We start from the raw sequence: 26,279 nt of genomic DNA, 5'->3' as shown, positions 1-26,279 counted from the left end.
CAAGGCGAGTTGGCCCAATAAACAGGCGCTGTTCACTCCCAATCGTTAATGGCAAAATTTGAAAATTTGTCTTTTTTTTTGTTATTTTTTGAGTTTCTTTTGTATTGGGTTTATTGTTTTGTGTTTCTGTAATTCAGCTTTTATGTCTTGTTGACACGGTTTACAGTTTAGCGTGAAGCTCTTGTGTAGTTTTTGCTCCCTGTGCCGTCTGCGTCCCCCTGTCGTCATCCGCTTTTCCTCAGCTCGTTACTTTGTTCACCTGCCACGCCGCTCTGCACCTGCCCCCAGTTTGTGATCAGTCACCTGTGTCCACTTACCCATCACCCCTTAAAACCTGCTCATCTTCATCACTTCGCCCATGGCTCATTGTTGCTTACATGCCGCTCTCGTGTTCTGCTGTCTTTAAATCGAACAATTCGATTTTTCTTTTGAGCCTTTTTTTTGTCCGTCTGCATCTGGGTCCAAACCCTTCGACCACCTACTAAATCTGACATGATCTCGCACGATTAGCGCAGATTTTAGCTCTATTTCTGAGCTGTAGCTGTTTTTGTGTGTGTTTTTTAAGATCACTGCCATTTTGAACCTTAAACTCTAACCAGTTGAAATCTGTAGAGTGTTTCAGGAGACCTCATGATAACAGACACACACACTTTTGGAGTCAACCCAATTCAAAATGGCTGTCACAAACATCCTGTCCTCCTTCGCCTTCCAGCTGTTTGCCATAATTCATAATTTAATACTCAGAACTGAATGTGGGCCACTTGGATCTGCAGTAATTAAACACACATGAAGCCTAAATAATCGAATGGCTCATCCTTGGTTGTTCAAGAGAAGAAAAATGTACTCTGGACACTCGTGCTCAGTATTGCAGATAATTTGCCGAGGACGGAAGTCGTGTTTGAATGTACGACTCCAACATTTCGTTCTGTTTACAGGGATTAAAACCTCAGCTGGTGGATAAGTGGATTCAATAAGGAGACGATCCGTCACACTGGAATTAACTGCGGATGCTTTGGATTAATATAAATGTGATAAATTGCATTGTTGAATCACAAATTAATTAGTTTCAACCAAAAATGGTGTATTTTAAAATTTTCTAATTAAAAAGACAAATATGTCATCTATTTTGGGACCCTAACCAAAAACGTTTAGATAGTATGGGACATCCTAGTAATAAAAACGCGTATTTATATTATTTAATGCATTTAATGCAACACAAACATGGTGGCAAAATAATAATTACCAGTATTTTAGTTGTTTTTAATGAAGAAACAAACACAAATTTTCTTTTTTTATCAAGTAGGAAACAGTTTAAGGATCCAAACAGTATTCCTTAGTGTTCAAACCACCAGCCTGAGTTCAGACACAGCAGCACAAGCGACGCATTTTATCGGAAACGCTGAGCAGCTGCGAGCCGTTTGCTTTTATAGACTTCATTTCCTTTTCTTTTTTTTTTTTTTGGACAGATTAATTTATTTATTTATGCCCAATTTGTGTCTTCAAGCACAGATGGCGTTTGTCATGTTATTTTTATTTTTTTATTTTTTATTGTTAATTAAAAAGTTGTCCTCGTTGGGGGCTTTTCTTTGAGATTTTTTTGGTTGTGATATTCCTGCCTTGTGCAGGATTGTTTAATCATTGTTTTATCATGAGATAAAACCGTCGCAGCTGTACAACATGAGAAATTACCTTGTGTCGGACATCATTAGCGCACAAATTCAAGCGCCACGAGAAGCGACGTCTTACTGAAATACAGAGCGGCGGTTTATCGTCGCCTAATTGGCGTTCAAAAAGGAGCCGGTGAAAAACAAACAGACTCGAGAGCGAGGAAGGTCGAGTTTCTGTGTCTCAATAAACTGTGTGAGGTACCGTTCATTATAAAAAAGCTGATGAAGCCTCTGGAGGACTCGGTTTGACCCTCACAGGAGCCGATAGGGATGCTAATTGTGGTCCTTTTTTTCCTGTTTCCAGACCGGGTGTCCTGAAGGACCTGAAGACCATGGGTTCTGTGTCTCTGTTCATCTTCTTCATCACCCTGCTGGTCTTAGCCAGGCAGGTGGGTAGCATTCAGGACGTGGCGTCCGAGCGAGGCTTTATTCTCTCCATCGCTCTTATTAGGTCAGTCAGCTCTCGGAGATCTGCTTCACCGCCAGGAGAACAGAGAGGACTTCAACAGATTTTGTCCTCAGCGGGGTTTCGAAACGACTTTCTACTCCTTTAAATATTTCTCTTTGAAGCGCTGAAGGAGGTGGCGGAGGATGCGACGAAAATATCCGATTAGATGTTTTCGTCTTTGTCGCGCCGGAGCGGCCACCGTCCTCGCCTCAGACGAAGCCTAAGCTCCGCTGACACACATTTGCTGCAGGGAGTTCTATCTTTTTCAAGGGTGCCATCCATTATCTCTAAACTCAAAGCAGATGTTCGGGACGGATGGGGGGAGGGAAGAAGCCTCCAGAGCTTTGGGAACCAAATCTGGAGCTCCCCTGGGAGCCGTCGTCGGTCCAAACAGCTCTTTGCGTCGTTCTCATTCCGGCGCGCTGTCAGCAGAGGGTAGAGGAGCGCGTGTGTGTGTGTTTGGGGGAACGCAGCTTTTACTTTCGCTCGTTAGGACTGCTGTTCGGTTGCAAATTTAATGATGAGCTCACTCCTCTATATGGTCCTTGGTTTCCCAGGTCAATCCAGTTCTTTCAACCACACTGGACCAAAGATGTAGAGAGGAATAATAAAAAAACATAGCAGTTACACATAATTAAATTTAAAAAAAAAGTAAATAAAAGACTAAAACAGCCGTATAATAAAGACAAATGACGATTTAAACAAAGACCTTGTGTGATCTGGCAGCACTCGGAGTATGAGTTGGGGACGACTCTCAGCTACAACCACACCAAATTCTAGCCCAATGTCTGTACGACTGACTGAGTTATAGCCCTTTTTGTGATGGCTAAAGTCAATTAGCTGTGGTGGCCATCTTGAATAAGGATAATCACCTTTAGATGTACATCTAATGAGTGCTTGTCTTTCATGGTCAGTGGCAATATCATTAAATCAAATCAGCTTATCACAAGGTGTAAAAAGGAGAATGAAGATGTGGTTTTAGGAAAAGATTTGAAAACAGAAACCATACATACGGGTGTAACAGTTCAGAGATGTAGGGTGGGGCTTTAAAAACAAATTAAAGAACTTCAAAAGGAATCCTAAAAGGCTAAAACCGGAGAAACACGCTCTTATTTACACGTGGCATGTAGTAGATGTCCTCCCAACTTTCTGTTGATGAACTGTTCAGAAATATTTCCACTATTTTTAGAGTGTTTCACAGACTGGTGGACCTCTGCCCGTCTTTACTTCTGAGAGATTCGGCCTTTTTTTTTAAGCTCTTTTTATCCCCAGTCCTCTTACTGACCTGTTGTTAGTTATTTATAATATTGAATTTATTACATAAAGCTCCTCCAGCTGTTTCTTAGTCAGACCACCGAATGTTACAGCCTTTTGGTGCCCTTGTTCAAACGTTTTTTGAGATGCGTTGCTGCCATGAAATTCAAAATTGCCCCATATTTTCTAAATAATGATACAATTTCTCAGTTTCAACGTTTGATTCGTTTACCACGATTTGCAAATCATTGCATTCTGCTTTTACCTGCGTCTTACACAATGTTTGGAGTCAGCTCCATTCAAGATGGCTTTAGCAAACACACGCACACCAAAAATAAGCTAGAATTCAGTCAGTTTTACAGATATTGAGCTAACATTTGGCGTGGTACTACTGGCTGAGAGTCATCCCCATCTCTAAACTTCGAGTTCTATTGGATCGCGCAAAACCTGCAAGGAGGTGAGCGATACGTGTTCCCTCAAGGAATGCTACTTTCATTTTTTTTTTTTTTTAATTGAGAGCCACCCAGGCTTTCATGTCATTGAAACACTTTAGCCTAACAGGGTTCTCTATGTGTCCCTTTTTCTTAAGAGGGACATAAATCTGACTGTCATCGGTGTAGCAGCAGAATGAGTGGCCATGTTTTCGAACCATTGAACCAAGTGGTTATATTACCTTGGCACTGAGCTTCTTCTACTAGACTCAGAATAATTAAGGATGATATCAAAGGTCTTCTGAGTGGCTCGTCACATAGCCCAATCTTTGAAGTGCAAGTCGGCACTGGGCGTAATTCGTACACGTTTCGAGCCATTAACGAATTGTCTTTGCCGCAAATTATCGCCAGAGTTAAGCAAGCCTTTCTAAGAAACTTACAGAGGGAGGAGGAATCAGGTTAGAAGAAACATGACATCAGCGAGCGATCCATCCCCGAAGAACAGACGCACAGCGGAGCAAAACTCATTTACATCCTCGTTAGCTGCTTTCTAAACGGCATTTAAAATGAGCTCCATTTTGCCCTGGCCTACTTTCCCCGCTCATCGGCGTACCGCAGCAGCTCTCCCCGTTTGCGAGCCACATGCAGGAACCGCACAGATTAACTATCCTAATACGCCCGGAGGTTTTTGTGGCTATCCCCCCCCTCCACACACACACACACACACACACATACACCCCGGCCTCAGGATGAAAACTCCGCAGCTCTGGGTTTCAAACACGGAGATGTTGGCTCCTAAAGCTTTGCACTCGTTTTTATTAAAGATGCTGCGTTTTGGGATCATTCGGACTGCTAACGGCACACATGTAAAGTGGATCTCACAGGACACACACATCTACACACACACACACACACGCCCCGTAGGAACCAACCCACAAGTAGCTCGGAGCTTTCGACTGCAGAGGGGTGGGAAGGCGGTGCGTTCGTGGAACCCCGAGAGAATCAAAAAAAAAAACCACACATCCCCGGGATGTCTTGACCTCGGTATATGAGTCTTCTTTAACACATGCAGATGTATTCAACTCTTCCTGAAGCATGAATAACCAAAAAGCGAAAAGCAAAAAAAAAAAAAAAAAAAAAAAGCAGCGATGGCTATGTTTTATGCAAAACAGACCTGTCTGTTAGTTCCTTGAGCGATAACCGAGCAGCTCCTCACATTGTTTCCTTGTCATTTTACTGGGACGCTAAAAAAGCATTCCCTTTACTTTCAATTGTTAAGATTGGTCCTAAAATGCAAAAGCTTTGCTTCTCGGTTGCAGAGAAGCAAACCTCCACGGTGGGTTTTAAGGTCTGGTGTGTGTTCAAGGTCATTCTTGCTCGTCCGAAAGCATGACCCCCGTCGCCTCTTTGCTCTCCGCCCCTCCCTGTGACAGAATGAGTATTACTGCAGGCTGGACTTCCTGTGGAGGGACAAGTTCAAGAGGGAGTGCGAGGAGATCGAGACCATGGAGAACCTCAACCGGGTCCTGCTGGAGAACGTGTTGCCGGCTCACGTCGCCGAACACTTCCTGGGGCGCAACTGGAAAAACGAGGTGAGCGGGTGAGCGACGAAGGAGGAGGAGTTTTCGTCTTGCGGCAGTAAATCGTGTCCTTCTCCTCCTCGGCTGCCCATGTCACAGTAAAGTCAACATTTCCACCCAGTTTCATCCCAAAAAAAGCCCAACAATGTAACTTTTTAAAGCTTTATAGCAGGGTTTTTCCTGCCAAAGCTGGACATTCAGGAGCCTAAATTTAGACAGAATCTTGCATTTCCACGTCCTAATGTCAACTCCACTCCAGGAGTGGGTTAGTGGGTCATGCCACTTCCTGTTTTAGTGGATTAGTATTGAAGGAAACGGCGATAAACTATACAAAAAAATGCAGATATTCATATGAGCAGATCATAAGTTACGACTCCTTTCACTCTGAGCAATAATCGCTTCCAGCTACATCTAGGGAGGTGGAAGTTTTTTAATTATTTTTAAAAATAGCAGAAAAGTTTTTGCAAACAAACCAACCTTATTCCCAGTCTTTACTCTTCTCATCTAGTTTATACAATAAACAGTTTTCTCCTTGTTCTCCCGGCGTGTCTCTCACTGCTGTAGGGACTCCTGGTTTCCTCTGGAATCCCTCCAGAGTGCAGAAGGTGCACTCCTCCGAACTCTCATTGACGTCCATTAAAATCCGAGCTCCGAATCGACGTCTTTAAGTCCCAAAAGGAGTGGTGTTTCGTTTACGGTGACCCCGCCACGGTGACAGGACGCTTCTGCCGGGATGTGTGGTTGCCACGGTGACCCGAATGAGCCACTGGCGGCAGTTTTACCGTTTACTTTGGATCTCGAGTCGTATGTGGTTCTTGGTTTATCAGAGGGGCGAGGCATGAAGGGCTGGTTTTATAGGCGAGAGTTGATGTGTGCTGGAATTTCAGGCACCTTTCGACTTTTTGTCAGAAATCTCCTTCTTTCCAGAGTAATATAATGAATTGGCTTGCTCTGCCAATGCCGCCTACCATCTTTGCATGAGCGCCGTTCGGAGTGAGACCTACTTTCCCGGAGACACTTTTCCTTCCCAAGTTTCACCTCAGCTACCCTGTTTTCACGTCTGTTTTTTTTTTTTTTTCACGAGATGAATGCTGCTATTTTTTTTTCTCCTTCTCCCCCGGCTGCTGCGGTGACCCAGTGTTCCCGCAGAGATGATTAAAGCTCCTTCTTATTTATTTAAAGAGTAAGTGTCAGTGTTCGGTGCGAGGCATTTAGGTCATGGATTTTTCGAGGCTGACTGAAAACCGCAGGCCGCCCCTCTTCATCTTTGTGTCGCCGGTGCTTGTTTTCGATCCGCCGCATCCGTTATCTTCTTCTTCTCGCCTATTATCAGGACCTCTATCACCAGTCGTACGAGACCGTGTGCGTGATGTTCGCCTCCATCCCGGACTTCAAAGAGTTTTACACAGAGTCTGATGTCAATAAGGAGGGACTGGAGTGCCTTCGACTTCTCAACGAGATCATTGCAGACTTTGATGAGGTAAACTCCGCTCTTATTGATAATCCTGGCTGTCAACCAGAATGAGAAAAAAAAGACCAAAAGACAAACCCTGCTGCTTTTATTTTTGTTGTATTTTTTTCTAAAGAAGCAGTCACACAAAGGGATTAGGCTTAAAGGGGAAATGAAAAGTAAAATCAAAAGAAAGTCGTACAAGGGGCTTGTTTTCAGAGTCTGTTCTTTAAAAAAAAGTCTTTTACACTAAATAATCAAAGATCGGAAACATGTCTCGGGTCTCCTCGGCATTTTCCGGGATCACTCAAAAGTGTGACGTATCCAGAGACAAACACAAGAACACCAATAAGATTGGGAGATGTGTAAAAGTTTTTCAACTGATATTCGTCATTCCAACAAATGACGATGGGCGATGTATTCACTCAGGTGACGTCTTGACTTTTTTTGTCATCTCAAATGGTACGAAAATATAATATCTGTGAATACGGCAACAAGCACACCTTCGGAGCGTGTCTTTAGCACCGCTGGTAATGTCGTTAACAACCTGCGCACCCTGCTGAAACCCGAGAAGGTAAACATGCTGGTTTTCTTGTCAAATAATAATAAACTCTTTCTGGAAGGAATAGATTTCCTTCATCTTCTTGTTCGGATTCTGAGACGTTGTAGTTTTTGCAAATATTCAGTCACTTATTTATTTTGTATGCGCCAAATCGCCCAGTAGGCAACTAAAAACAGCGGCAAAGATTTTTTTTTTTTTTCGCTACTCTTTCTTTTTGTTGTATGTTTGAGTAAATAATTCGGCGCTGCACTTGGTGGCACACAGGGGAGGGCGGAGTGATGGATGTCTAGGCAAAAAAAAAAAAAAATCGCTCCTAAAAAACGACAGTCGAATGGCTCAGCCTATTGTCGATGGTCGATAAATTTGTCCAATTGCCCAAAACCTTAAACACCAACAAGACAGGGAATATCAAACACAGACAGTGTTGGGGGGGAAATGGTTGTAATTAATTATGAAAACTGACCCAAAACTCCAACAGCTGAGTCATTCTCCAGCTTCCTGAAAGACAAGAAGGTTTGATGGATGTGGTTAGTTTAGCTGCTGGTGAAAATTACAACCCAAAGTCTGGAGTTAATGTTTAAAAGAGAAGAATCTGAAATACAAACCTTTAACAGAAGAACCACCGCCTGTTGGACCGGCACCGGCCACCTCTCGCTGTCCTGATGGGAAACTCCTTGCAGACTGAGTGACATCACTGTAAAGTTCAGGGGTTCCTCTTGTGAAATGTGGGGCTCCAGTTCCCGTCAGCATCACTCCAGACCACAAACCGGTCCTCTTGTTAACAAAACTTGCTTCTTCTTCTGCTTCCATTTCCCCTGATACACACTAAGACCTCTTCAGTGTCCTACAGCGGTCTGCCACAGCTGGCCCCGCCTCCTTCTACGTCACCAACCGAGGAGGTAACTCCGCCCACTTCACAAAAACTCTAAAAACAAGTCATTGACGTTTTAAATCAGAGAAATGGACCACTGGAGGGTTTTATAATAGTGTTGAACTGAAAGAAAAACATTAAAACTCATTGTTTTCATATTTTATTTCATTTCCCCTTTAAAAGAAAAATCAAAAGAAGCAGAAAAATATCCCAGCGTTTGTATCAGAGCTGCTGCCAGTGCTCATGGGACGTTGTGTTCACAGCTGCTGTCCAAGCCCAAGTTCAGCGGGGTGGAGAAGATAAAGACCATCGGCAGCACCTACATGGCTGCAACCGGTCTCAACGTGACGCCAGGACCCGAGAGTACGCAGGCAAGTTCGCCTCACATTTACTGTAGCAACGGCTGTAGTCAGACTTGGGTTGAGTAAGGAGAGCGAATCATCATATTTTCCAGATCGTTTGACAACCTTGAGCCAAAACACCACGATTCCATCCTACTTCATCTCAAGCACTGATAGAGAAGTCAGTGTCTGCTACAGTCAGTCAGTAAGCCCGCAGACTTTTAAAAATATACTGTTATTTTTTAATAGATGCACACAAAGCAACACCAGGGTTTTATACTGAACATGTTGATCCCACACGAAGTATATTTAGTCATTTTGTTCTTCTTACTGTTGGAAGCCTGACGAGTTGATGTTGGCTAGTTAATTAACCGGGTTAGCGGCCCCCGGTAGCCAGCGTGCAGTAGTCTGTTTATGCTGTTTAATTAATCTCAAAAGGCAGAACCGGTCTCTGGTATCTGGAACACGATTAAGCTGCGTGTGATGTCAGACAAAAACAAACAAACAGAAAAAAAGCAGGATTTGCTCAGTTCTTTGCTCATTAACCCACTTTAAATGGTATCAGAGGTCGTTTACGATGGTTTTCTTTGCGTTCTATGCATTCAGACAACGCACCAACATGTTCTCCTCATGGAGTTAGTAGAATGCTTTGTGTACAACTGATTTAATGAGCTACAAATCAACTAAATAATAAACAGTGAAGCTGGGTATATATTTGACACGTTGAATACTGTGCGAGGGAGCGTGTCAACAGTGATGTAATTTCGGTGCTCTAGTGGAGCTGGTTCGCCTTTATATGATCCCTCTGTGAGAGATCACAAAGATAATCAAATGGCTCAAAACTCATGGAAGGAGATTACTGCTGCAGCCGATAAAAAAGGAGTGTTTATAGACCACAGAGGGCAGATATATTGGTGCGATGATGGGCGAATCACAACCAGTAACACAGTAGAGCCAACTAGCCTGTTAACGTCATGCATGTGATCAACATTTCATTTGAAGCAAATAACCGAGCCTTTACTGTTAAAGACGCAGTTACAAACGGCTGTTGTCACTACTTTTCATGTGCGAGGCAGCCATATTGGATTTGGGGTTAGGGCTGGCCAGGAATCTTTGACTTTCCGAGTCCAAACTCCAACTCTGGGGTGCATTGCAGTTGACTTTTCCGACTTGGAGCTGAAAGATTTCACAGCTGGTCGTGCTCACTCTCGTAGCTTGTTGTCAGTGTTTGTTTAAAAATAAATAAATAAAAAGGGTTACGTAAAAAAAACAGTGACAGTTGGCACTTTTCATGTCATAACTGTCTGTGTTTTTCCCTGCCCATAAAATGAGGAATTCCCCCCTCATCCGCCCATTAAACACAGCTGACTGACAGCTCCCAGCAGTAAGTAGGGGAGGGGGAGCGCGACTCCACGTCACAGAGAACCAAAGAAAACTCCCCAACGTCTCGGACATCTCGTTAAAAGGAGTTTAAACAATAGGAAAAAGGGGTTTTAAGGAAGGTAAATGGATGCTTCAGATTGACTTATTTTGTAATCATGTACTTAAAACAGTTAATATAATGAGACATCCCTGCAGCATGTTAGGCCATATCTGTACAGGAGAACAGGATCTGTTGCTGATATTACATTCTAACTGGCTTCACTCTAACCAACAACAGAGGCTATGTTTGTTTTTTTCTTTGTTTTAACTTTTTAATCGTTCTCGTTGAATGGTTTACTAGTCCCTGGATTTTCCCCCCACTAATTATGTACAGTTGCCTGCGGCCACACATCGGGGCACCGACGCATCACCGCATTAACCGGCTTCCATACACATTTAAAAGCCCTGTGTGGGTAGCTCCATAAAACCAGCTATAGCATCATCCGCGCACCGCTGATTCATGGCTACGCATCTGAATATGGTGCAGCCGGTGGGAACAAACGAGAGCTCTGCTCGGACATGAAGCAGCGCGGTGCTTCGCAGAGAGATCGGCCTGATTGCTGGAAATCTTGTTTAGTTGAGTGTTCGGACCACCTATTTAGCGTCGTGTCGCAGCACGCAGTCGAGTTTATACCGAAGAAGGACCATTTTCTACCTTTTTTTATTTTTACAACTGTGGGTTTTCGATGTACTAACTTTGAAAGAAACAAAAGTAGGCTTCTCATTTTTTAAATAAGGCTGATTTTAGTTTGATTACCACTAATTGCTGACTTTTCTTCAGCCTCTCAGGGGATAAGTGACTCATGGGAAAATGAATAGAAAAAAAAAATCTAAAACAATGTTTTTGACTACCTGCTGCACCAGACGTGCTGAAAGGTTGAAGCTACATGTCCAAACATTTTAACTTAAGATCGTATCTATGTTTCTTGGGTTCTACGTAATTCATTATTCAATCTTTCCAATGTGTGGTCTTGTTTGGCCTACATGTATGCAGATTTAAATATTTTCCCTAACTGGATGAGGATTTAAAACCAGTTCTTTTATTTGATGTATCTTGAAGCCAGGCTCCCCAGTAAAGCTCATAATTTTAAGTGCATTCTGTACAGGGTGCCGAGGTCACTCTTTTAATTGGAGAACCAAAGCAAGAACTGTGTTCACGTTCTCAGTACCAAGCTGACTTCCTTCCCAGTTGTGAGAGTCTTCACCTCAAAGCGAAGGAGTTCATTGTTTCTGACAGATGTTAGGATGGAGCGGGAGATGTATCATGGTGGTTCGGGGCCTCGTCTGCAGTAATGAGAGCGTCGCTCTGGTCTGTCTTGATGAAAGAACTGAGCTGAAAAGGGAAGCTCCCAGTTTACCAGCCCATCTATGTTTCAGCTTTCTCCTATCGTTGCAGAAAAAAAACTGGATCCTGGATACAAGCGTCTGAAATAAGCTTCTTTCGTAGCGTGGCCAGCTTAGCCTCAGAGATAGGATAAAGAACGCCATTTTAAGAGGGAGCTGGGAGCCCAGCCACTGCTACTACCTGATAAAAGGAGTCTGCTGAGTTGGTTTGGACATCCTCTCTGGCCTGGGAACAACTTGGTATCCCACAGGAGGAGCTGGAGAGCGTCGCTGGGGAGAGGGATGCCCTGGTTTCCCTCCTGAACCTGTTGGTTCTGTGACCCGACCACGAACCAGCAGAAGAAAATGGATGGGTGGGTTTTGTTGAGAAACCATGTATTTAGTATTTATTCCTTTCAGATGAATCTCGCCTTACCACTTGTTTCTCTCACCGGAACTTTGATGGCGCAGAAAAGACGGATACACAAACGTGTTCACACAATCAGCTGCAGCAGCTTATCTTTCCGTCACAAGGACGGCTACCTAATCTCACTCGCTGCTGTCATGACGTCCTGGAGCCTTCGGCCTGCCTCACCCCACTTACACAGATTTTCTTTGGTGATTATTTTATCATAAGCTAAGCGTAACCTCATTTTAGCAATCAAAGTATCAAAGTTTGATTATACTTCACAGTTTAAATGCAAATGCAGAGCTACGTTCAGTTTTCTATCCTCCAACATAAAACTTTCAGACTAAACTGAATGCAACCTTTTTTTTTTCCTTCGTGACAAAGATGAATTTAGGCAAGTGAATCGGAATGAAATAATCCCTCTTTCCTGTTCTCATGCTACGTGTTTGCGTCGAATCTGCCGTTTTTCAAAGCGATCAGTCTTATACGCAGCTCAGATTTACACCTTGGAGTTGATTTCTCCCCTCTGTGTGTCTTCCTCAGGAGCACGACAGACAGTACATGCACATAGGCACAATGGTGGAGTTTGCCTTTGCTCTTGTCGGGAAGCTAGACGTCATCAACAAGCACTCGTTCAATGACTTCAAACTCCGAATTGGTAAGAAGAATCTGTCACAACTAACAATGGGGCACATTTGACTCTACCTATTCATTTGGAATTATTCCTCTTTTTTTTTTGTGCTAGGCATAAACCACGGGCCAGTGATTGCAGGAGTAATTGGTGCCCAGAAGCCTCAGTATGATATCTGGGGGAACAGCGTTAATGTGGCCAGCAGGATGGAGACCACTGGGGTGCTGGGCAAAATACAGGTACGGCGTCTTGCAAAATGTCTCACCATCTGCTTCGAAGGTTGCTGACCGCGCGCCTCTTTCATGTCACTCAGGTCACGGAGGAGACGAGTGGCATCTTGACGAACCTCGGGTACGTGTGCTCCTGCCGCGGCATCATCAACGTGAAGGGCAAAGGAGAGCTGAAGACCTACTTCGTTCACACAGAGATGACCAGATCTCTGTCCCAGGGGACCGTGGTGCCCTGAGCGCACCGCGCAAACCGCAAAACCGACAGACTCGAAACCCGCCACTGCACAGAACAAACGCGGGGGGACAGGATGGTATGACACGCTCTGTAAGTAAACCCCATTCCAAGGAGCCAGCCATGCAATGGGTCCGCCGTCGCCGGGGAGCACCTTTTTGTTCTCCGCAACTCCTCGTAGGCCGTGGTCGGCGTGCGCCGCCCGCAGTCCTTCACCGGGTGGTTTTCACCTCTCGAGCCCAACGAGGACTTCCCTCTGAGGAGTCTCTTCACTGTCTAAAGGAGTGCCTGACTGGAGAGAGGTTTGCTAAATTAGCGCAGCTCTCAAGGACCCGCAGTCACCCATCTGTAAAATAGTAGTGGTGTGGAGATAATTAACCACGCCAGTGTTGCAGTGCTTCACAGCCTTATACTTGAGCAAACTGAGCTGCCTGTCGAGCTGTTTTTTTTATTTATTTTGTTTTGTTTTTTTTGTTTTTTTTTTATCTCCACCTGGTTGGCACTGAGAATCAGTTTCATTCCAAGTGGATGTGACAATAGTTTCGTGTCATATAGAGCCGTCGATGCCAACAAGTTGCCAGCGCCAGAAGCCTGTGATTGTATTTTTAGCTTTCTAGTTGCATTTGTATCCCACACCAGCAGGTGGAAATCAGTCAATCAAGAGGGAATCTTTCTTTATATATATATATATATATATATATATATATATATATATATCTGGAGCTAAACCAACAGCATGTCTGTAAATGCCCATTGTCATCTTTTTGTTATTCATTAAAACATTTGTATATTAAATTTGCGCTCTCTGCCGGTGGTGTTTCGAAAATTCAACGCGAACCTTCTACACTCAGTGGTTGAGAAGTTACAAGATTGTGACCCTGAATAAACAACGAAAATAAAGATTTAACAACAGCTGGGATTCATAAGAAGGCCACAACACATTTTTAATATCAGTGTGTCCAGCATTATTTGTCTATACTTATCAAAATATGACCCCTAAAAGGTAGTCGGAGCCATTTTGGTAAAAAAAAAAAAAAAAAAATTAAATCAAATGGGGTTTCATTTAAAATGAATTCATAAAAACGATGAGTGCAAAGTAACAGTGTATGAAGTATTTTAATCTCGCCACCACGAAAGGCGGGTTAACGTGTAACTGCCTGTGTGAGCGCCTGCGTTTGTTCGATTTCTGCCTGTTAGCAAAATATCTCACGAGCCACTGAATAGATTTTGGTGAATCTCTCAGAAAAGTAACCGCTGGGTGAGTCTACAACCGATGAACTTTCGTGGACGACCTGAGTCAAGATGGCCACTGCAGCTAGTTGACATCAACAAACACAAACTCGGGATTTGCAGACCAGAAAGTGCCCTGGATATGAATAATAACAATAGTTTAAAAACAAAAGTCAAATGGTAGAAATAGCTTCAAGCTATCTTGATAAAACCAGAAAATTGTAGATGTTGATTTACCAGCTTGTAATCTAAGACACACATTTATATTTCTTTATTTTATTTCTAGTTATAAAAGCTTCTGGCCCTCACTGAGTTGAGGATCTGCTTTAATGTAAGTTATGATGTTTTGCTAACGCTAACAGTGTAGTTTTTAAGGTCATGGGTTATAGCAGGACGTTTCCAAACAGCTCCTTGCTGTCCCGAGGTTCTGTCCACACACTGTCATACATTACAATTAGGATAAAAACAACCAAAAAAAGCAGATGGTCATCCTCAGACTTTACCCTCTACCGTATCAACACCTAAAACTACAAAAGGCCGTTTGTTTCAGAGCCTTCGAGTCAGCAGACAGGTGTGTGAATCTCATGAAACATTTTTTTATTTTTTTTGAAAAATGTATGATTTACTCTGTGATTAAATCTGATCCATAAGATGAATGTGCCGCTCGAGGTGTGAAACCGATTATTTCTCCCGGCTCAAGTGGGAAAATAAATAAATAAATGAATAAAAAAAAATACCACCCCGACTTACAACGTTTTGAATCGGCTCTATTTTTGCCTCCATCCTCAGAGTGGGAAACCTGTGTGTGTGTGTGTGTGTAGGGGTGTGAGTCAAATGGCTTTAGTGAGCTACAAAAATCTGGTAAGGCAGGGGGGGGCAAACTTTAAAAATTGGTCTTGATCAATTTTTATTGGCAACATACATAAATGATCCCTGGTTTTAGATGGACAATGTCAAATTATTCACATAGAAGTATCAAATCCTTTTCCCTGTGACATATTATATAGAATTTAGAGCAAACAGACTTTATTAAACAAAGAAATCTAGATCAAACTTTAAAAGACACATGATTAGCATTCATTTCTTGTGCCTTGTTATGATTTTTTCTCCATTAAAACAGCTAAAAAGATCTCAACAAAAATCTGATCACACAGCCACAAACATTTAACTTTGAAACAAGAAGAAAACACAGAAAAAGATAACATATATTACAGCAGACTGGCTGTTACTCTGATGCACGGTAACTCCAGTCAGATATCTGAGATCGTTTCTCGGCTGCAAGTTGATCAACAAGAGTTTGATTTTCTCTGTCGTCCTTTTCACGTCAAAATCAAAGATTGCTGAGAACTTAAAGTTCCAAGATAACTTAGTTATCTTGGCTTCAAGGCAACTGTCACAGGAAGACTTCACTAAACTAAATGAGAAGCGATAAAGACTCAATCTGTTCCAATCTGGAGGGCCAGATCTAATATTTAAATGTTATCTTGGGGGCTGGATGAATTGTTACCAAGGGGCCGGATATGGCCCGCGGGCCTTGATTTTGACACACAGAATGCAGCACAAAACTACAGATGGCCTCTTTAAACTTTTCCCCCTTTGTCGAAATGTGTTTGAACCCTCTTTTGCACTGAAATCCGTGATCATTAATGGATTCTTAACACTACCTTCACCCGGTCATCTGTGTCGGCCGTGCTGCTCGGCGCTCCCGCATTCCTGGTTTTGCTGACAGCCAGAACATTACGCTGGAGGTCAAGTCATAAAAGAAGTCAAACCCCCACTGCCGTGGGGAACATTTAAAAGGGGACCTATTATGCAAAATCCACTTCTTGCATGTTTTTGTTCTTCCATTTGTGTATCTACTGCTTCTAGAAATAGTCCAAGCGCAAAAAAAAAAAAAAACACCCAGCCGTTTTTTTAGCAATAAGTAAACTTTTTCTGGTGTCTGCAAAACGACCTATTTCAAAAACCTCAGAATTGTTGCATCACAATCGCTGTTACCTAGCAACCCCAAGCCAAGCCCAGTCCCTCACCTAGCAACCCAAGTGGAGCTCCACCCACTTCATTACAGGAAGACCGTCACGTTTGTTCTGCTGGTTTTACCTCTGAACAATGTCTGCTGGAAAAGGAAAATGTTTTGTTGTCGGCTGGAATAAAGAACGTATCTGTACTGCCAGTGTCCCGACCCGCTACCAGTCGGGTTTTGGACCCCCTAAGTGCCCCTGTCCCAAAGTCAGAATCCTCAGAGTTTGAATTAATAACGATGTAAACGTGCCTCAAATCAGCAGCGTTTAATCCTTCAGAGAATTTTTATGTTTTGAGACGGGACACTGAGTTGGGGGGCGTGGCCAACAGCAGCTTATTTGCATAATAGTGGCATAGCCCTAAAACCGCTCAAAACAGGCAGAACTGATCAGGTGAAACCTCAATATCTGAGAATGATTTTGTGTAATAAATGTAATGAGCATGTTTTGTACAGCTCACAGACCTATCCTGACTTGTTCAAGGAAGCAGAATAGGTCCCCATTAAATGAAGTGACTTGAGGAGACATTATGATTCATCAGCTGTCTCCATCACCTAAATGCTCAAATTACAAACTAGTGATTAGAAATGAGAAAATTTAGTTGTAGAGTTTTGGAAAATGTCACTGTCTCCATCCTTAGGGATCTCCTACAGACACTAATTCGCGGAGATAATTATAGGTCTTGCTGTTCATCACCAGCTATATCGGTGCTACAGCTGGGAGAGGAAATGTTGGCGGAGATATGTATTTAATTCCTCCGCTCTGCTTCCACATCACACAAACAATACAGTGCACCAGCAGTTTATTACCCCCAGCCTCCACGACAGGAGCGTTCCGGGGCGTCTAAGTGGGAACCACCGGCCCGTAGCCCTCTGCCAAGCTCCAGGAGATCCCGTTCTTCGTGTAGAACTCGGCCCGCGTCGAAGCCACGCGCGCGTACGGCCGGTCCGTGCAGTCGAGGGCGGCAGCCGGACGGCGGCCGTATTCCGAGGAGGACAGCACCGGGATGGGTCGGGCCTTTTCCTAGGTGGGGGAGAGCGAGGAGGACAGCGAAGCAGGGAGAAAATTATTGTTATTAAGGAAGAACCTTTTGCCGCAAACTCCTCTGACTGACATCGGTGCGGTCTGACTTCTCCCGAGTCTTCTTTAGATGCGGGTCAACCTGCTCGCACCCTTCAGTTAACGGCACAAAACCCCACAAAGGTCATTGAAATAACTCGAAACTGACACAAGCAATAAAAGGAGGCAAAACAAACAACTAAGATTCAACTCATGAAAATCAGCCATAGCTTTAGAAATCTGGTTTAACAGAATTATTTCTAAAAACAAACAAACCTCTGGTGTTACTCTTAACTTAATGTTTTGTTGCTCAACTGTTTGAGGCGATCAGGTGGTTTCTGTCCCTCTCTCTGAGACGTCCCCACCTGTCCTCCACACTCCTCCTGAGCAAACTGCTCCATCTGTCTCAGGTTTGAAGGGGTTCCTTCTCCAGGTGTTCCAGCTCCTTCCACAGATGTTGAACAGGATTTAGATCAGGGCTCAGGCTGATCCGGTGTTTGGTTCTGATCCGTTCTCTGTGTTTTTAGGTGTAAGTTTTGTGCTCGTTGTCCCGTTGGACCCATGAGCTGAGACAGAGACATTTAGCTCCAGAAAGCCTTGATAGTCTTGAGATTTCTTTGGATCCTGAACAGACTCAAGACACGAACACGGGGTTCGATGATTTGCAGTAATTTGTTTAACTTTATTGACCTTTGTAGGGTTTCCTTTCTTTAACAAAAGGGTACAGGAATCCGTCGTTCAGGTGGACGTATCAAACCTGTAGCCTTGCTGAGCTTCACTAACTTAAACTCTTCACTTTTTGTTCCGTTCTGAGTTTGGTTCATTTATGCCAGCCATCAGCTTCAAATCTGGGTCAGGTGTTTTTTTTCTCCACAGGAGGTTTTACATTTCCATGTACTTCAGAAAATGTTGGGTGCAACTAAAGCAGGAGCTCTGAAATGTTGCGCATTGCCAGCACAGCACTTTCAAATGTTGGCGAAGTTCCACTCAGATAAAAAGCTGATGTTTTTTTGTAACGATTTAGGTTTTTCTCAATTGATTTTTGAATTTGCTTTATTGTCCTTGTCTTTGTATTGTTTTGTCTCCTTTATGCCTTGGTTCTGTTTTGTCACCATTCACCTGTCCTCTGCTCAGTAGTTTTCCGGTTACCTGCCACGCCCATCTCCACCTGTCAGTAATTGTAATCACATAATCATCCTCTGCTTTAAAACCTGGTCATTTTCTCCACTCCCCTGCCGGTTCATTGTTGTTTGATTCTTGTTCAGTTTCTCGTTCCTCCTCGTCTCGCCTCACCTTGCCATCCTGTATTTTTGTTATAGTTTGCTTTTTGCTGCCACGTCAGCCTTTTGTTTTGTTAGTTTATTTGGAAATAAATTTTTGTTTTTTTTCTAAGTAGTGAGTCTGCGCTCTGGGTTCCTCTCGCCCCCCCACCATTCCTGACAGTTTTTAAGCCTTTTTTTTAACCTTTGATAAAGTTAAACAAATAATTAGTGTTATTGGTGTTTTGAATCAGCAGAGCGCCACCTATGGATTCAGAGCGTTAATGTAGGGTTCCATCTTGAATCCACTACAAAGACAAGATATTTAATGTTTAAATGGATGAACTTTATTGTTTGTTTTTTTTTAAATATTCACCCATTTTGAATTTGATGCCTGCAAAACGTTCCAAAAAAGCTGGGACCGGGGTGTGTTTGAACATTAAATATCTGTCATGAATGTCAGTGTTTTGGTTCTTTGTTTGAGTCTGGTTTCTTGTTTTGGATTGTCTGTTGGTTTTCTGTTTCCTTGTCATCATTCACCTCCCCAGTAGTTTTCCATTCATGCCTGCCACGCCCACCTCACCTGCTCCTCGTTTAGTCCACAGCTGCACCCCATAACCATTTTCCCTCTGTCTTTAAAACCGGTCTCTGTTTTGTCACTTGTCACTGGGTCATTGCGTTTTGTCATGCTTGTCGTTTCTTTGTTCTCTACCTTGCCATGTCATGCCTTGTTTCTAAGTTGGATTTTGTTGTATTTAGGATTTTGCTGCCACGTCAGCCTTTTGTTTTGTTTGTTTAGTAAAGTAATAAATTAGTTTCTTTTCTTAAAACATGAGTCTGCGCTCTGGGTTCACCTCTGTCTCCATGCCTTATGACAATATCTAGTCTTTGTAGTGTACTCCGTTGAATAAAGGTGGAAAGGGATTTGCAAATCATTGTATTCTGTTTTTATTTATGTCTTACACAATGTCCCAACTTCATTGAAATTAGGGTTGTAATTATTTAAGGCTTTTTTTCATTTTTATTTTTAAGCACAATTAAAAAAAAAAAAGTGACCACAGCAGAGCAGGAGTCCGTGTTGTAGGGTTGGAGGAGACGCGGCAGACAGTGTCGTCCTCTGAAGTCAAATTAGCATATTCACGGTCCTTATTCAGCGAATGAGTTAAAAAAAAAAAAAAAAAAGTTGTGGAGTCAGAACCTCCGAGCAATTTTTCCTGCTTTTCCTTAATTTTCAAAAACTTTGAAATGTACAACTTTCAGAAACGTATAAATTGCTAACAACTGAACGGCGCTGATTTACAGCGACATCTTTACAGCATGTGTAAGTTCTCTGCCACTTCTTTCACTGCTTATCAGTCCAATTTTAAACAATATACTTTTTGAAATGAGAGTCCACACCTCTTAAAGCAGCGCTCTGTGGAAAGGTTACAAACCATGAACATCTTACCTGCTGTAGACAGCTGTTTGGATGGCCTCGGTTAAGAAAAATGGAGTTTAATTCTAGTCAGACCAAATCCAAAGTGAACGCTGCGTTTCCAAACAGCTCCAATTTGTGCACCCTTTTCTACATTCAGTAAGAGGAAGCAGAAGCACTTACATAAGGAATGTCGTAGAATTTAATAAAATAGCTGAGCAGCGTGTAAAGGTTTAGTTGCTTTAATACGACAGCCACCCACTTTGAACCAGCTGTTAGTTCATCAGACCTGTCAGATTTAAACTCAAAAAGCTATCCACATTCAGTTTTTGAAACTTCTTTGGACACTAGTCTCAAAAACCTTTCATTTCATCTTTTTTTATTTTTTATCACTCTTGAAGTACTTTGAATGACACCCGATCTGTTTGAGAGGCGCTATCTACAAAAAAGTTTACTGAGAGGACAACTGAGACGGCCATTTTAGTCCTGTAGATAATAAATCTAGTGCTACGGGAACTAATCGTAACTGCGGGTAATCATCGTGCTCAAATCTGTATTTAACATGAGCACATTTAGTGGCAATGTAAACAGCATGAAGAGTAACTCAGAGTAGAGCCGCTGCTCCTTCGCATTGAAAGGAGTCAGCTGAGGTGGTTCATCTGATTAGGATGCCTCCTGGACGCCTCCTATTGGAGGTTTTTCGGGCATGTCCCACTGGGAACAGACCTCGGGGCAGACCCAGAACTCGCTGGAGTGATTATGTATCCTGGGAACGCCTTGGGATTCCAAAGGAGGAGCTGGATTGTGTCGCTGAGGAGAGGGAGGTCTGGGTTTCTCTCCTGGACCTGTTGGCTCCACAACCCGACCATGAATAAGCGGCAAAAGATGGATGGATGGATGGATGGATGGATGGATGGATGGATGGATGTTGAAATGTTTCAGGAGATTTGTTGATTTCTGTTTTTACAAAGGTTATACTTTCTGTTGTCGTTCAGTTTTCACTCTGACATTTCTTCACACTTTTCCACATGACGTGACAACGCGGGTAAAAATAATTGTCGTCTTACACAGCTGGCATCGCTGCGTTCCTTCGTTTTATCAAATGCGGCAGCGGCGTGTCGGTGGAAGCTGTTTTCCAGAAACGTTTGAACTCAGGAAGCCCTCCGACTTTAAGGAGGTCACGTTAACTAGATGCAGAACAGACAGTGCCTGCTTCTGGAGCTTTAACATCCAGCGGTGGGTTCATGGTTTGGTGAGCTTCACTGCGAAAAAAAATAACCCGCTTCCATTATCCTATGAATACTTCAACGAACAGTTTATTTCACATTCATATTCAAATGTAATTCCTGGAACAGATACATCCTAATTCAGCAGAAACTGTCAGAAACCCTGTCAGCCAACCACTCAACTCACTGTAATTAAAAGCTCCGCAGAGTGTGTGTGTGTGTGTGTGTGTGGCTGCTTTGTTCAACAGCCTCTCTGCTTTCAGTGACCCAGAAACTCACAGTGAGCTGCTTTTCTTGACATGAATAAATACTCTGTGGAGCTGAAAAGGCTTTAAAAGGAGCCTTAAACAAATGTCATGAAACTTAGAAATAGGTGTCAGCCGCTGTGTGGTAATGAGATTAAAAAAAGGATCAAGCATTTGTGGGGGGGAAAAAAAGCACGTATAACTCCTTTCACTTCCAGTGTTTTATGAATCTGGACATAATAAAAGAATTATCTGGCTCTTACTGTGGTTTGAAATGAAGTAAAAGGAACCTGAGACGAACATCAGCCCATATTACATGAAGCAATATTTATCAGGGAGAAACACAGACTGGATGAAGCCCATGGATTAATAGGTTGTAAAAGTACTTTCTGTCTATGTAACCTTATACGTGTCTATCTGTCTGTCTGTCTGAGACATTAGTAGTAATTTTGTTGCAGTGTTTGGGACATCTGTTCTGCTGCCTGGCTCAATCTGGGTCAGGCTTCTCGTGGAAACAGTCGATCTCCCGTTTGACTTCAGAGACCGCACAGTGCCCAGAATCAAGCCCGAACCATCACTCCTCCACCTCCGTGCTCCACAGCCGGTATGAGGGTGTTGGAGCGGATACAGCAATGTTTGGGTTTCCCTAGCTGCGGTGCTGCGCACGATGGCAAAACATCTCCATCATCTTTTTTTTTTTTTTTTTTGCATCAGTAGTTTTGAGTTCTGTCACAGATCTCTTTATGAACCTCCACTTTTCTGCTGTGCCAGTTTCAGAGAGAAAAGTCTTCCTCCCTGACTCGTAGACTGGTTTCAGGACAAACTTTTGAAACGTCCAGATGCAGTGATTTACGCGTTTCTGATTATTCTGAAATGGTAACCATTACAAAATAACAGTGACTTATCCTGTCTGTCCGGTCTTTACCTCCTGGTGGACATCGAGTCCTCTTCCTCTCCAGTGTCTCCTGTTGTCTCGCTGCAGTCTCATATCGTAGCCCTCGGCCTGGTGGAACACCTGGTCGTACGTGGAGACATCGGTGACCTGCGGACGGCAACGTAAAAACAAAAAAACATCATCCACTTTTTATGACCTATTTGTTTATTTTCATTGTTGACACCTTTAAATAGATGCACCGATAATGTTTTTGCCCGACTTTGTGTCTGTCTGTTAGCAAAATATCTCCTGAACCACTGGGCTAAACGTCAACAACTGATTAACTTCTGGAACCGCCTCCAATTTAAAATGGCTGCCACAGCCGAGTGAACGTAGAAAACACAAAAAATGGCTTTAATTCGTACTAAGCTAAAATTGGATGTGGTAGTAGCTGAGAGCCTTTTCTAAGACTAGTTTAAAACTCTAGGAGTGCTCGACCTTTATTTGTTTTTCTTTTCAGCTCTTTACCTTTTCATGTCATTCACTAACCCAGAGTCACATTATTACTCCATAAATGTTTGTTTTCCTCGACAGGCTTCAGGAGTTAGCCAAAGTAGCCAATGTTCAACACATTCTTTCACAATTTATTGGGAATACTAGGCTCAGCAGACTTCTGTTGAGACTTCACAGAGCAGACACAGTTTCTGTATATTGACAAAGCTAATTGCTTGTGCCATTATTAGTTCAGGTCTCAGCTCGAACACCGAGTTTACCTTCGACTCCCTGTTAAAGTAGGACATTTCTTTCGGTTCGGTTCGTCGTGGTGGGATGTAGCTGAAGGCAGACAGGGTACACGACGGTCTGTTTTGGGTCTCCAGCGAAAGGTCCATCGTGGAGGCGTAAAAACAAACAAACAACCCTCAGAAAACCCCAGAAACGTCCGGCCCGGAGAAACTGGCGTCGGTGGTTGCTAGGATACCGAGCTGTTTCCGCAACTCGGGTCGGCCGTGCTGCATTCACGCACCTGTCGTTTGGCTTGTAAATCTGAGTTTCTCCGCGCTGAGCGTTTCCTGGAGTAACATTTCGCTCTGTAACTTTCTACGAAATATTGTTAGAAACATTTTTCATTATAAAATGTTCTAAAAAATACACCCTTAGGACGTTTACTGGATAGGACAACGTCATTCGTTATAGGGCCAAAGGTAACTCGTCATAAATAAGTATACATCATATGTAAAAGATTTTTAAAGTCCAACAAATTTAAATTTTTGATTTATTATACCTTCAACATTAAACTCAAAGTAGTGTTTTATGTCTGTAAGTTGTGTAAATGCATGTGTTTTCACTGTACACTTTTTACTATTACTAAATTAATTTGTGCCTTGTTTAAAAAATTTAAAAAGCTAATTATATGATGAGTCAAGCTGATGTAACTGCAAGCAGGTCTTAAAACCTGCATTGATAAAATATATCTGAATCCAAATGATTTGTCAGCTCTATCATGGATAAACTGGTCCTGCAGGGAGTCAACGTTCCACAGCTGCCTTCTTTCTTCATACTGCTGGCACTTATCTCTGAAAGGCTCTTCAGCTGAAAGTGCCGTGGAGGTTTGACAGCTGGATAACTGGAAAACCACCGGGCACAGCCCACCCGAAAGCACAGCGTGGAACCTGTAGTTCATTCGTGGACGGCATAAGAAAGTCCACTTCAACACTGCTTAGAGATGCAGGCGGTGCAGCTCCAGGTAATCCTGGCAATCTGACAGAAAAAAAAAACAGAATCCGATGATTTGCAAACCTCAAAAATCTGTATTTTATTCACAGTGGAAGATGGTAAACATAGCAAGTGTTAAAACTAAGAAATTGTACCATTTTTGGTCAAACAAAACAAAAAAATACATTTGATAGCATCTCCTCTTCTTTTACCAACAGCCTGTAAACATCTAGGACCTGAGGAGAGCAGCTGCTGGAAGTTTTGGAGGAATGTTGTCCCATTCTTTTTTTATGGAGAATTCTAGCTGCTCAACAGTCTCAGGTCTTCTTTGCTGTATGTTTGCTAGATGGGAGCAGAAGTTGTTCTAAAACTGGTATGTACTTATCTGCATTGACAGTGGCTTCCCAGATGTGTAAGCTGCCAGAGGCACTAATGCACCCCCATACCATCAGAGAAGCAGACTTTTGTAATGTACGTTGATAGCAGGCTGGATTGTTCCTTTTCCTCTTCTCTTTAGGATGAAGGGTGTGGCATTTGTGGTTTCCATAAAGAATTTCAAATTTAGATTCGACCACAGAACAGTTCTCCACTTTGCCTCAGTCCGTTTTAGATGACCCTTGGCCCAGAGAAGTTTCTAGATGGTGTTCTTCTTATGGCTTCTTCTTTGCTTGATAGAGCTTTAAGCAGCATGTGTACATGGAACAGTAAACTGTGTTTTCAGACAGTGATTTGTGGAAGTGTTCCTGAGTCCATGCAGTGATGTCCAGAACAGAATCAGACCTGTTATTTAAAGCAGTGGCGCCTGAGGGCCTGGAGATCATGAGCATTTAATACTGACTTTCAGTCTTTTCTATTGAGCTCAGAGATCTCTGCAGATTCTTAAAATATTTTGATGATATTATGAACTGTAGATGATCCAAACTTTCTGTTGAGGAATAATATCTCACCCCATCTTCACTTCTGAGCGAGTTGCCTCTAAAAAGCTCTTTTCATCCCCCGTTGTTTTACTGACCTGTTGCCAGTTAACTTAATTAGCTGCTAAAAGCTCCTCCAACTCTTTCTCATTCGTGCCATTTTCTTTTCTGAGCCATTTGTTGCCCCTGTCTCAACTTTTTGTTTGCATTGTGCTGCTTAAAAGTCCATCCAATTCAAATTTGCCTTATTTGTTTCACCCCCCAAAATGGCACAGTTTTAAAATTCCAACATTTGACGTGTTTACAGTGTAAAATTTGAATAAAATATGTGTTGTTGTTTTTTTAGGTGTGCAAATCATTGCACTCTGCTTTGATTAACAGTTTCCAAAACGTCCCGACTAAGTTGGATCTGGGTTTGTAAAAACCTGGGTGGGGGGAGGGAGGAAAATTGATCTAAAGAGCTCCACTTTGGTTCACTGATGATGGGAATTATCTGCTTGGCAAACAAATGAAATGCAAATAAATGTAGCCTCACATTCATGACATGACAATTCGGTTAACCTTCAACCTTTCCCATTTATCAGACTCCAGCCATGTGCCTGACGCACCTTGAAATTCTGTGTGTATATGTGTGTGTGTGTGTGTGTGTATGTGTGTGTACCAGCCCCTCCTGCTGTTATTTCTCTCTCCTCCCTTGTAATTATGACAGCATAGCAGGAGGTGGCTAATAGGAGGACACCACTTTGCTGTGAGCTGAGCCTGACTGAGACACACACACACACCAGCTGGGGATCTGGAGAGGCCAGATTTTGATGCATCTGCCGGTGATTGTGTTCAGCGGCAGCGGCAGCGGCAGTGGGGGACAGTTGGGACGCGGTGGACAAAGCGAGGACACACATGATCACCACAAGCTCTCTTTCATCATTTCGGAGGTTGTCTCCGAGCACAGGAGTAATTACTGCTGACATTTCAGGGGGATATATTGCTATTTATCAGGGTGTGTGTGTGTGTGTGAGGGAATGAAAGAACCTAAAGACCAGAAGTCGGCCATTGAGTGGTCCTGAGTTAATAAAAAGAGCCACCACTGTTACCAAGGTTCCTCATCCTCATCGGTGGTGTATTTTTCCCCCGCCTATTAATAAGGAGCGAAACATTTTGGGGGCCCTCTTTACATATGAATGTTTCATAAAGTGGCGGTGGATATCTGAAGCCCTCCGCTGCACGAAAGCGGACACTCGGCTTCAATGCAATAATCTGGGACAATAAGAGTGTCAGCGAAATGAAAAGCGGGATTCTTGTGATCAGCCTCCAAAGCGGCAGAGGTTTTGATTCCACCTGAGAAAAAAAAAATTCCCACCAAAGGCTTTGCAATGGCCGTGTCTTCTGACCAAACCTGAATGAACATAATAATAAAATAAAATAATAAAAATTGGTTGCTGCTGCCAAAAGTGTCCATCCAATCTGATTAAAACC

General features: G+C 42.9%; 2 protein-coding genes across 3 annotated transcripts in view; one reads left to right on the top strand and one right to left on the bottom strand.

Moving 5' to 3' along the window:
* adcy2b (adenylate cyclase 2b (brain)) overlaps positions 1 to 13,536 on the top strand; it is a 74,732-nt gene extending 61,196 nt beyond the window's left edge. The window contains exons 19-25 of one of the 2 annotated variants that reach the window (XM_017420979.3): positions 1,972 to 2,056; positions 5,234 to 5,392; positions 6,714 to 6,860; positions 8,527 to 8,634; positions 12,302 to 12,416; positions 12,504 to 12,628; positions 12,703 to 13,536. In XM_017420979.3, coding sequence (XP_017276468.1) covers positions 1,972 to 2,056; positions 5,234 to 5,392; positions 6,714 to 6,860; positions 8,527 to 8,634; positions 12,302 to 12,416; positions 12,504 to 12,628; positions 12,703 to 12,855 — 892 coding nt within the window. In that variant the 3' untranslated portion in view covers positions 12,856 to 13,536. The remainder of the gene's footprint in view (positions 1 to 1,971; positions 2,057 to 5,233; positions 5,393 to 6,713; positions 6,861 to 8,526; positions 8,635 to 12,301; positions 12,417 to 12,503; positions 12,629 to 12,702) is intronic. The other variant, XM_017420980.2, reaches the window with a different exon arrangement.
* A 2,966-nt stretch (positions 13,537 to 16,502) lies between these two features.
* On the bottom strand, positions 16,503 to 23,156 carry lg5h5orf49 (linkage group 5 C5orf49 homolog). The gene is made up of 3 exons (XM_017420967.3): positions 22,953 to 23,156; positions 22,231 to 22,347; positions 16,503 to 17,125 (listed from the first exon to the last, which is right to left on the bottom strand). The coding sequence occupies exons 1-3, from the start codon at positions 23,067 to 23,069 to the stop codon at positions 16,946 to 16,948; spliced, it is 414 nt and encodes a 137-aa protein (XP_017276456.1). The 5' UTR covers positions 23,070 to 23,156; the 3' UTR covers positions 16,503 to 16,945.
* Between the last annotated feature and the right edge of the window lie 3,123 nt (positions 23,157 to 26,279).

The sequence above is a fragment of the Kryptolebias marmoratus genome, linkage group LG5, assembly GCF_001649575.2.
Source record: "Kryptolebias marmoratus isolate JLee-2015 linkage group LG5, ASM164957v2, whole genome shotgun sequence".
Lineage (NCBI taxonomy): Eukaryota > Metazoa > Chordata > Actinopteri > Cyprinodontiformes > Rivulidae > Kryptolebias > Kryptolebias marmoratus.
This window is presented reverse-complemented; position numbering and strand designations above follow the sequence as displayed.

Bases quoted from the DNA above. Each gene is read 5' to 3' on its own strand.
- lg5h5orf49 (XM_017420967.3), bottom strand. From the start codon at position 23,069: ATGGACCTTTCGCTGGAGACCCAAAACAGACCGTCGTGTACCCTGTCT. The intron at 22,348-22,952 runs GTAAACTCGGTG...TGCCGTCCGCAG, and splicing joins ACTTTAACAGGGAGTCGAAG to GTCACCGATGTCTCCACGTA. The intron at 17,126-22,230 runs GTAAAGACCGGA...TCCCCCACCTAG, and splicing joins GACTCGATGTCCACCAGGAG to GAAAAGGCCCGACCCATCCC.